Raw genomic sequence first — 12,625 nt, forward strand, 5'->3', positions numbered from 1 at the left:
TATATATAATAATATATAATAATAATATATAATAATAATATATAATAATAATATATAACAATAATATATAATATAATATATATAATATATATAATAATATATATAATTATATATATATAATATAATATATAATATATATATAGTTCACACTATAAAGTCATATTATTGGCTACCAGGAGGGAATGAAGGAGAGGATGGCAGATGGGTTATCTGGTAAAGGGGGTGAGTTGTACAGTAGGGTAGGAATTATCTCATTTGTGGACAACGGCTGAGAAATAAGAATGGAAAGGGGAAACACAAAGTATTGCACTAAATGAAAGGGCTCTGGGGAGGTGGGGGTGGCATTCAGATCCTGGTACATGGTAGTGGAGGAGGATCTAGCCTGGGAAGTCAGTGTTTTGCAGAAAATTGAAAAATCTTACACATGTATCAACTGATTTACTGTAAACCATTAATTTTCCAAATTAAGAAAAGAGAATTGAACTTTTAGTGGTAAACTTTATATATGCTGATTTATAATGATGCATATCTGAAACATGTTATAATGCATTTATATTTTGATAAAAATGTAGGGAGTCGGGCGGTAGCGCAGCGGGTTAAGCACACATGGCACAAAGCGCAAGGACTGGCTTAAGGATCCCAGTTCAAGCTCCCGACTCCTAACCTGCAGGAGGGTCACTTCACAAGCAGTGAAGCAGGTCTGCAGGTGTCTATCTTTCTCTCCCCCTCTCTGTCCTCCCCTCCTCTCTCCATTTCTCTCTGTCCTATCCAACAACTATGACATCAACAATAACTACAACAATGAAACAACAAGGGCAACAAAAGGGAATAAATAAATAAATAAATAGAAAAAAAAGAAAAGAAAAATGTAAAAATAAAATAAAACCAGGTCCATTCTCAATGCTTTTCCATTGTATGGAGTAACTGTAATTTTTTTTTTTTAATTTACTTGTTCAGCACATTGTTCCATCAATTGTATTACTTGAAAGTCGGGATAGACCACCCACACTGGCCTTCTTTACTTTGAATAACTCCTATCTCTCCTTCTAAGCTGGGATCATGCAAAAACTTGCCCATGTCTCTGCAGTGACTTCTGACCTGTCAGTTCGTCCTCAGATCTTTTGTCCCCAGACCACCCCAAATCACTAGAACATTGCTGCTTTGTTGACTCACAGTCACTATTGCAAACTTCTCTTGCTAATTTAGTTTTAATTATTTACTACATTTGCTCAAATGAGAATAAATGCATAAGAATAAAAAGAGTGTTCTTAGGAAAAACTTTTATAAATCTAACTATGTGAAGTTTGAGATCTGAAAGTGAAAAAATTTTCTGCCCGCACATCAAGCCAATGATACTAGAAACAGTATAATAATCTCTCTTATTCTAAATTGTTTCTCCAGTGCAGAAAACAGTGTTTAGCATGAAGGCTCTGTGGAAGATAGCTTGAAAAACACACAGTTTACTAGTGAGAAAATCACAGATGTGTCCATAGCACTAACTTTTTATTCATACCATCTTTAATATTCAGTAGTTAAAATTACTAAGCATACTGAAGTATTTGGGACAGACAGAAATGTAATATGATCACTAAAAACTATGGGGTTTTTAGTGGGGTGGAGGTATATTGTTTGGTTGTAGACTTCCTTGAAGTCCTATTTAGGGTTGGAAAAAGCTTCTGGAGGAATATAAAAAGAACAGATTTAAAGATACACATCTGTGGAAGCTATATAGATGTGGATTCAAAGACAATGGGGCAGGAGACTGAGCGATAGCGCACTGAGTTAAGTACACAGTGTTAAGCGGAAGGATCCTGGTTTGAGCCTCAGCCTCCCCACTGCAGTAGAGCCACTTTGCAAGCTGTGAAGCAGCTGTGCAGGTGTCTTTCTCTACCCCTCCCTCTCTTCCCCTCCTCTCAGTTTCTCCCGGTTCTTTCCAACAACAACAGCAGCAGCAGCAGAAATAATAACCGCAACAACATGAAAGAAAATGGAAAAAGATGAGCAGGAACAGTGAATTCCTAGTGCAGACAAGTCCCAGCAATAACCCTGGAGGCAAAAAACCAACCAACCAAACAAACAAATAAACAAAAAAACCCAAAGACAATGGGGCAAAATGGGGGAGATATATATGACTTGAGTTACGGAAAAGATATGTGTATGGGTCTTCAATGGGATGGTGGGGGCATGGGGTGGGAGGGTTCTCACATGACAGTGAGAGAAAGTGTGGAAAAGGCTTTTGTTACCAGGTAGTGAAGTAGTGATCTACTCTCTTTTTTTTTTTTATTTTTAAAGAGTTTTTTATATTTCATTTATTTTCCCTTTTATTGCCCTTGTTGTTTTATTGTTGTAGTTATTATTGTCGTAACTCTTAACTCTTTTAACCTTATGTGATGTTACATACACATGTATTGTACGTGCATTGTATGATATTTTCTCTTATATGCAAAATAGAAGAATGATTGGATAAAATGATTTTGATAAAAGTCTGTGTGTATGGTGGATCTGTGAAACCACTTGTAAATGTTTATAGCAGATGAAGTAGGTTGTATACTATCAACACAAAGATAAATAAGACATAGGTCAGTTCTCTAGGAGTTCACACCAATGGGTGTGGGTGAAGGTGGTAAGTATTAAACTGTTGTACTTGTAATTCTGTCTTCATGAATTGCCTTGCATGTCAGTTACTATGAATTCTTGTGAGTCACTCTTAAGGGTGAGCCATTGATAGGAAGTGATATATTAGTTCATTCATGGGTGGAGGAGTCTTTTCCAGGAGAAAAAAATGTAGTGAAGGGCATTCTATGTAGAGAGTAGAATGAATAAAAGTTGTTAGGGAGACCAGGGAACTAGCTCAACCTGTAGAACTCTGTTCTCTTTTGTCTTATTTTATTTGCTTCCCTTCCTTTTTCTTCTCTTCTTTCTTTTCCTCTCCTCTCTTTTCCTTCCTTTCCATTCTCTCCTCTCCTCCCACTTTCTCCCACTCCCATCTCTCTCTCTCTCATCTTTCAACTCTTTAAAAAAGAAAAAAGAGTCTACCAGGAGGTAATGGAATTATATAGACACATAACTCCCAGTTAAAAAAAAAAATCTAGTGATAAAAAAAAAAGAACTGTATTGGAGGAATTTCATATAAATTTTTAAGAGGCACATTTTATATGTTTTATATGTTCATTTTATATGTTTTTATTTTTATATGACTAAAAATTAATAGGAGTGTACATAGACACCATTCCCACCACCAAAAGACTGTGTCCCACCACCCTTATCCCTGCCATCTCGGGAAGCCGAACATCCACCCTCATCCTCACCCCAGGGTTTTTACTTTGGTGCCCTACTACAAATTCAGTTAAATCCTGCTTTTAGTTTCATTTTATGTGTTTATTTTTTTTTAATGTAGAACAAAGAGACATAATGGTATGTGTTTGCTTTGCTGTACAGATGCACTCAAGGACCTGGAAAAGAAGATGACCACGTAATTAGACATTTCCTTACTATTTTTAAGTTTTTCAATATCAATCCAATTGTAACAATATTTAAAATTTTGCATAGTTGTAATAAAGATTCAAAAATGTGAGAACAATACCACCGTTAGTTTTCCAGGGGCGATAGATAATTTTTAAGAATTTGTTTTTTGTAAATTGTGAAGTGGAGGTTTAGCTTAGAGTAGATTTATGTATGTACTAGTAAATATTCATTATCATATACAGGGAATTTAGAGAAGTTCAGAGTGCTCTTTTAAAATATAGCTAAATTTACCCACACTCCCAGAGTGGGATAAAGAATAGGGAAGCTTTCACTGGAGAGGATGGGATACAGGACTCTGGTGGTGGAAACTATATGGAATTGTATCCCTGTTATCTTACAATCTTGTTAATCATTATTAAATCAATAATAAAAAAATAAAAATATAGCTAAGTTAAGAATCATGTTATTTGAAGTAACTTTGTAATTGTTAGTTAGCTTCTTGAATGTTTTCAGTCATAATGTCATGAGATTAATCAGCAGGATTTTTATGACATCATCTAATTTTATTTTATTTTAAATATTTATTTATTGATTGGATGGAGATAGCCAGAAATTGAGAGGAAGGGGGAGATAGAGAGACACCTGCAGCACTGCTTTGCCACTGGTTTCTCCCCTGCAGGTGGGGCAGGGGGCTGCTGGAACCTCGGTCCTTGAGCACTGTAACATGTGCGCTCAGCCAGGTGCATCACCACTTGGCCCCTCATCTGATTTTAAATAATGAAGTCAAACGTTCCAAAGTATAGTCATTCTCACCTTAACTCACCTTGTGAAAACTTTTGTTAATGATTTACATATCTTGAAGTTTGATCCCTAGAACAGCTTACAAGAGCTATTTATAGGTATGAGTTGATGAATCAGAAGATAATGACTCCACATTAAAATACAGCTGATCTGACACAGTTGAAGAAAATGGAACACTTGATCATCATATTCTGAAAGATGAGAAATGAGTACATCCAAATATTCTTATGGAGAAACATTTTATATTAGTAAAATGAAGTGCAATGATTTGCTTTTTAAGCTTTATCTTTTTTATTATCTTTATTTATTTGATAGAGAAAGTCAGAAATCAAGAGGAAGGGGGAGATAGAGGAGAGAGACAGAAAGACACCTGCTGCACTGCTTCACCACTCATGAGACTTTCCCCCTACAAGTGGGGACCAGGGGCTTGAACCTGGGTCCTTGTGCATTGTAACATGTATGCTTAACCAGGTGCACCACCATCCAGTCCCCAAGCACAATGTTTTGTAATCATCTTATAAATTAAATATAATTAAAATAACATGTTTTTTTAAATTAGTTAACTCACTAATGGTTTAAATCACATCAGCTGATTCTCAAAGCATGTGTTCTATTTAATAAGTCAAATTTCCTTTTTTAACTATCTCTTGTTATATTATTACTATTTGAATAATTATTAGTTATTGAACTATCTGTTGACTATAATTTAGTATTCTGGTTGTATCTCCTTGATAAATATATTATCGGTTAGAGGACTGGTGGTGGCACAACCAGCTAAGTGCACATAGTAGGAGGTGCAAGGACCTGTGCAAGGATATGGGTTTGAGTCCCTGCCTCCCTACCCACAGTGGGAAAGCTTCATAAGTGGTGAAGTAGATCTGCAGATGTCTATCATTCTCTTTCCCTTTCTCTTTCCCCCTCCCCTCTCAATTTCTCTCTGACCTGTCTGATAAAAATTAAAATAATGGCCTCCAGAAGCAGTGGATTCGTAGTGCCAGGACTGAGCCTTAATGATAACCCTGGAGGAAAAAAAAGGGGGTGATATATATGTATATATGTTACAATATACAGTTTTGGAAGATGTGCTTACCAAGATTCCTCCTTGTTGAACTCGAGTTATAAACAGCAATGAAAACAACTTATTACATATCTATTTTCATATATTCTGCATGATTCATAAAACATTTTTATTTGAAGATGGCAAGTAATGAATTTTTGAAAATATTATATTGGTGTTGTATATTTTATTTTAGAATTTTTTAAGCCTAAATATAAATTCCTTAATGAAGCCCATTATTTGCTTTCTTAAATATGAATACTCAGCATGAGGAAACATAAATTTAGTATTTCTAGGTTATTAAAGACGTATTCTAGAAGATACTCATTTTTTATTGCTAGAATTTGAACTGGAAGGGATACTATATGATTCAGCAAATATTTTAAGATAAGTCATGATGGTCAATTAGGAGAGTCATGTTTTGTTTTCAATTTAGTCTTAGCAAATGAACTGTACCAGATTAATATAACAAAAGTTCAAGGGGAACATTTCCTCCTCTTGTTTTGACTTTCTGAAAAGTTTTGTCACTTCTCTTCTTTTCTCAATATTTTGGATTACTCCAGAGTGCTCAGGAACTTATATTGAGGTAATGTAAGTGATTATAATAGTATAACCTTCTTGATGTTGTAGTGTTCAAGGTACAAGTCTTTTCATGCTAATTGATATTCTTTTAAAATTTTTAAATTTATTATCTTTATTTATTAGAGACAGCCAGAAATTGGGAGGGGAAGGGGAGATACAGAAGGAGAGACACCTACAGACCTGCTTCACCACTAGTAAAGCTTTTGCCCTGCAGATGGAGACTGGGGTTTCAAACCCAGGTCCTTGGACATTGTGACATGTGTGCTTAACCAGGTGCATCACCACCTGGTCCCTTAACTGATATTCTTAGAGTGCTTATTCTTTCCTAGCACTAGACCAAATAATCTGTCACACATGACTGTGTTACTATTTTTATCTTCATTTCACCAATTAGAGAACTGAGGCCTTGTAAAATTAAACAGCTTGCCCTAGTTCATTACACAGATACTAGGAAATGAGTTGAAGTATGAGCCGAAGCAGGGCCATACTCTGCCATCTAGTACATTGGCAAAGCCATAGATCCCTGCAGTCACTTCTGCTTATTACAACCCATTCTTACTTTGTTAAGGATAACAAGATAGCCAGGTGACCATAAAAAAGGAAGAATGTCTTTAAAATGAAATGAAAAAAATAAAAAAGTTTGTTTTATAACCAATGTGTGTTTTCTCAATAGAATATTACAGTACTGTTGGTGTTTTTCAGGTATGCCTATTATTACAGTGGAATTGGTGCTGGTGTGCTTGTTGCTGCTTACATTCAGGTTTCATTCTGGTGCCTAGCAGCTGGAAGGCAAATATTCAAAATTAGAAAACAATTTTTTCATGCTATAATGCGACAGGAAATAGGCTGGTTTGACATGCATGATGTCGGAGAGCTAAACACACGGCTCACAGAGTGAGTAACTAGTTTTATGTTTAACTCAGATGTGATTCTTACCCTTACTTAAACAGAAGAGATGTTATCTGTCAGGAAAAGTTAGCCTATTGCTTAGGTAATTATGAACTAAAGTCCTTCTGAGCAGAGTCCAAATCATATGCATCAGTTTTGGTCCCAGTACCCTGCCTGGGTACTAAATGACTAGCTCAGAATAAGGAAGGTTGGATTTGCTGGATTCAAGAAATTCTCTGATTGCATGTAGTAGACTAACATGATACTTTCTGGGAAATTATCCAAGCAAGTTTCTAGATACAGACTTATTGACCCCACACTCAAATATTTTTAAAAGGAACAAAAGCAAAAAGAGAGAGAAAAAAAGGAAGAAAGAATGAAAACCAAAAAGCCCACCCACCAACTCCTGTCTACCACACACATAGAATTTAGGAGATAGGTTCTGTGTTCATAATCTCTCATTTGTTTATAACATGATCTGTCCTTACAGCGATGTCTCCAAAATTAATGAAGGAATTGGTGACAAAATTGGAATGCTATTTCAGTCATTAGCAACATTTTTCACTGGCTTTATAGTAGGATTTACATGTGGTTGGAAACTAACCCTTGTGATTTTGGCCATCAGTCCTGTTCTTGGAGCATCAGCTGCTGCTTGGGCAAAGGTAAGTGGAAGCTTTCAATCCAGATTGTAAACTGTCTTCACCATCATCCATACATGATAACTCTCACTCTGTAGTCAATGTCTGATTTTAAATATTCCATTAAAAAACCTTTGGGAATAAGCAGATGCAGCCACACTGTGTCCTCAGTTGTCTGAACTCCATACTTTTCTGAGCCTTGTAATCATTTGGTTATGGCTTGAAAATTTTGAAAAAGTAAGTATGAATTTTCACTCTTAAGCCTTCATTAAAAAAAAAATCCATTCTCTGATGGCAGAGGAGGACCTAGTAGGGTTGTATTGTTATGCATCCATAAACTATTGTATTTAACTGACTGTAAACCATTAATTCCCCAATAAAGAAGTTAAAAAAAAAAATCCATGCTTAACTCATAAAGAGTGTGTTTCCTGGTGGACAGTGCTATTTTCACACCACAGGTAGAGATCAAAGTTTAATGAATGATATGAATGCTCCATTCAGTTGACATTATTGATTTTTCAGTCTTTATAGATTTGACTTAATGTTTAAATTTCTTTTACAGTTTTTTTCACATTAGAAATTATTCTGATTATAGATATTTAACATTTTTCTTAAATAGATACTTGATAGTCCCATATACTTGTAAATTCTTAGCTAGCAGTTCTTCCAAACACAGAGATAAAGTGGTACAAGTGGCTATTCCTACCTCTACATACAGGCCTTTGATAGTCTTCTAAACCAAATATTCCCTTTCATGGTTGAGCATGGTAATCACTTTTTTTTTTGCCTCCAGGGTTATTGCTGGCATCCAGTGCCTGCCTGCATCATGAATCCACTGCTCCTGGAGGCCATTTTTTTTCTCCTTTTGTTGCCCTTGTAGCCTTGCGGTTCTTGTTGTTGATGTCGTTCGTTGTTGGATAGGACAGAGAAAAATGGAGAGAGGAGGGGAAGACAGAGAGGGGGAAAGAAAGATAGACACCTGCAGACCCGCTTCACCGCCTGTGAAGCGACTCCCCTGCAGGTGGGGAACCGGGGGCTTGAACCGTCCTTAGGCCAGTCCTTGCTCTTTGCGCCACGTGCACCTGACCCGCTGCGCTACTGCCCGACCCCCGTGGTAATCACTTTTAACTGATTTGATTTAATGTGGCCTGTGGTGAAGAGATTAGACTAGTAATTTCTGAACATAGAGAAGGCACTACAAATTCATGTAGCAAAAGGATGGAAAAATAATTACAGTTGAGAGTAACCAAAGCCCAGGTTAACACAAAATAAAATAGACTATAATTACAAAAAATATTTTGAAATTTTACCTTTATAGGAGAGATATTATTATTTTAAACAATTACCATTTATTGTTATTTATCTCATTTTACAGAGGAAGAAACTGAAGGTCTGAGGACTATTTGTCAGATAATACAGATTTTATGTGGTGTTCTTAGTGGTTAAAAGCATCATTATCTGCTAAAGTGTTTGGCAAAAGCTTTGTGTGCCAATTGATTTTTCTGTTACTAGATTGTTAATCAAGTTAAGTTGCAAGCTTTCCATTTTAGTGCTTTTTGAAGAAAATGTTTAAACTGTATTAGTGTCTATTCTAGTGAAGTTAAGAAAATCAGCAGTAAGTCATTCACCCTTTTGTTAGTGATTTAGTAATGATTAACAAGATTGTAACATAACAGAGGTACAATTCCTAATACCAGAGTTCCATGTCCCATCTTCATCGGAAACTTACTTATTCTTTATCCTTCTGGGAGTATGGACCAAAAAAAATTTTTTTTCATCTTTAAAAAAATTTTTTTTTATTTTACAAAAGTAAATGCTCACAGGGGTTTGAATCCACACCATTCCCACCATTAGAGTTCTGAATTTTCAGTCTCCCCACTGTAATGTTCCCCCAAGGTTGTACACATGGGCTAATCATCATCTCTACAACTACCTGTCCACATTTATATATAATTTCCCCTTTATTCTCCTGATTCAATCCTCTCTTCCCCATCCAAGCTACCCATGACAACATAACTAACTCCGTATGAACCTCTCCTTTTCCTTCTCTTTGGTGCTGATGTATCGGGGGTTCAGAACCCTTCTATCTTCATCCTATCACTTCTCACCTGCTGGGAGTATGGATCAAGGTTGTTTTTGGGGAGTAGAAGATAGAAGTTATGGCTTCTGTAATTGCTTCTCCACTGAGCATGGGCGATGACAGGTTGATTCATACCCAAAGCCTGTTTCTATCTTTCCCTAGTGAACCAGAGCTCTGGAATTTCAAGGATTTAGAGAACAAAGGTAGGGGGCACTTATCGCACTCTGCCCTCAGTAAGAGGTACTTGGTGGTCCAACTTGAAGAAGTCACTTATACTTCTTTAGGGAGCAAAGTCAGAGACCAATGGGAAGCACAGAAGTTGACTGAGATAATGCCCAAAAGTCTGAATATTAAACTGTCACTGGAACCGTAACTCTCAAAAGAATGGTAGTGACTAACATAGACCGAGAATTGCATGATTAACCTAGGGTAAGTGTTTACTAAGAGAATATTTATATAGCTAACCTGGAGGCTACTAGAATAAGAGACAAAATGTCCTATGTCCAATAAAAAATACTTGCTATGCCAGGAACCAAGAAAATTACATCTTGAATAAGAAAAAAGGCAGTTCACTAATACCAATAGGATGAATCAGATGCTAGCAATATTTAACATGGATTTTAAATTAGCTACCATAAGAATGCTTTATTACTAAAATCTTTTCTAAACAGAAGAAAATATAGCAATATAGATGTAAAAGAATAACAATGAAATCAGAGAAATGGAGGAGATCATCTGGAACTGCAACAATACAGGATTAGAACGACTTCAGGAATCCACCAAATCACCAGTGAGTGCAAATATGTGTGGCTTGTGGACAGAGAGGAGCATAGGGAGAGATTAAGTGGCTGGTAACAGTCCAGCAGTTTACCAGTTGAGACATAACCTCCAGTCTGTTTCACCAACAAAAAGACGGCTGAAGGGAGGTGAGGACTCCCATAAGACTCACCAAATGCAACTGTGAGTCTCCATTGCTAACTTCCCTCTGAAGTTGTAGCTGCAGGGGGGAGGCCCTGTGCTGACACCGGGGAACAGAAAACTAACCAGGAAACTCAGGAGAAGATCTGTACCTCAGTGGCCTAGTGGTGGAGCTGAGAGAGTCTCTTTGCATAAGCACTGGTTTATCTCTGCCCCACCCTGCTTTATCTCTTGGTCAGGAGTGAGGGATTAAGCTAAGAAGCCTACTTATAGTTTAAAAGCCCTCAGTCTCCCATAACCCACAGGTAAGAAAAAGAACAAAAGAGGTTTTTAAGCTACTGTGCCTGAACTCAGGGATTAAAATAATATTGAAACAACTGTCAATTTCCACAACTGTGAGACCTTGAATTACCTTACTTAGACAAAAGTCAATCCAGGCAAGAGTGGTCAGTAATTTGAAAAGTACTGAGAGAGGAACCTCATAACATACTTATAGAATGGTTAAACCAACAAGAAGAAATATTGGAGAAATGAACCAGGACAAGAGTTCAGCTAAATGAGGAGACAGATAAACTAGAGCTATTAGACATTTTCAGAGTCATTCACCCCAAGAAACTGGAATACACATTCTATTCAAGTCCACATGGGTCATTCTCAAGGATAAACCATATGTTAGACCACAAAGACAGCATCAGCCAATTCAAGAGCATTGAAATCATCCCAAGCATCTTCTCAGACCACAGTGGAATTAAACTAACACTTAACAATCAACAAAAGATTAGTAAGAGTCCCAAAATGTGGAAGCTCAACAGTACACTTTTTAGCAACTTCTGGTTCAAAGAGGAAATCAAGGAAGAAATCAAAATGTTTCGAGAGTTCAATGAAAATGAAGACACAAGCTATCAAAATATTTGGGACACAGCTAAGGCAGTACTGAGAGGGAAGTTCATAGCCATACAAGCACACATTAGGAAATAAGAAAAAGCACAAATAAACAATCTGATTTTGCACATCTTAAAGACCTAGAAGAAGAAGAACAAAGGAACTCTAAAGCAACCAGAAGGACAGAAATTAGTAAAGTTAAGGTGGAAAGAAATAACATTGAAAATAATACAAAAGATCAATGAAAGTAAATGTTGGTTCTTTGAAAGAGTGAACAAAATCAACAAACCTTTAGCCAGACTCACAAAACAAAAAAGGGAGAAGACCCAAATAAATCAGATCATTAATGAAAGAGGAGATATCACAACAGACACAGCAGAAATTCAACTTATGATATGAGGCTTCTATGAACAATTATATGCCACCAAGCTAGGGAACCTGGAAGAAATGAATGATTTCCTAGATACCTACGAACTTTCAAATTGAATAAAGAGGAACTAGATAATATGAACAGGCCCATCACAGCTAATGAAATTGAAACAATTATCAAAAACCTTCCCAAGAATAAAAGTCCTGGACCAGATGGTTTTACAAATGAATTTTATAAAACCTTCAAAGAAGAACTAATACCTCTACTTTTAAAAGTCTTCCAGAAGATTGAAGACACTGGAATACTCTCTTCCAGCTTCTATGTAGCCAACATCATTCTGATACCAAAAGCTGACAGGGACACAACCAAAGACCAATATCTCTAATGAACATAGATGCTAAAATATTGAACAAAACTCTAGCCAGCCGGATACAGCAGTATATTGAAAAGATTGTTCATCATGACCAAGTGGGGTTTATCCCACACATGCAAAGTTGGTTTTAAAGACATCTTCAATGAAATCTAAAAATTAATCAATTGACCCATAGGAGTATTTCACAGTATGGATGTATCACAGTTTGTCCATTTACCTTTTCAAGACTATTTGGAGTTGTCTTAGTCTTGGACTATTATGAATAAAGCTTCTATAAATACTTTATGTGGACATAAATTCCTTTTTTTAGATAAATACCCATAATAATTGCCCATTTGATTTTAAAATGAACTGCAAAACTGTTTTTGTAGAGTAGCTGTACTATTGAACATTTTCACCAGCAGTCTCAGTGATACAACATTGTTCCTTACTTTATGACTAGTGACTTAACATTGATATTTAACTTGCGTTTCACTGCTAATTAATAATGCTAAACAGCTTTTCATGTGCTTACGTGCACACTTTCTTTCATCTGCTTATTTTCTTAGCTGAAATGCCTGTACATGTCATT

The 12,625-nt window shown here is 36.3% G+C and overlaps 1 protein-coding gene across 3 annotated transcripts in view; it reads left to right on the top strand.

Annotated features, from left to right (window-relative positions):
- The window catches only part of ABCB1 (ATP binding cassette subfamily B member 1), a 124,168-nt gene that overhangs the window by 43,131 nt on the left and 68,412 nt on the right, over nt 1–12,625 (top strand). For 2 of the 3 annotated variants that reach the window (XM_060196297.1, XM_016192053.2), the window contains exons 5-7: nt 3,439–3,472; nt 6,608–6,799; nt 7,284–7,455. In XM_060196297.1, the coding sequence (XP_060052280.1) occupies nt 3,439–3,472; nt 6,608–6,799; nt 7,284–7,455 (398 nt within the window). Of the gene's footprint in view, nt 1–3,438; nt 3,473–6,607; nt 6,800–7,283; nt 7,456–12,625 lie in introns of those variants that run through there. The other variant, XM_060196298.1, reaches the window with a different exon arrangement.

Source organism: Erinaceus europaeus, chromosome 8 (assembly GCF_950295315.1).
Source record: "Erinaceus europaeus chromosome 8, mEriEur2.1, whole genome shotgun sequence".
NCBI classification, from domain to species: Eukaryota; Metazoa; Chordata; class Mammalia; order Eulipotyphla; family Erinaceidae; genus Erinaceus; species Erinaceus europaeus.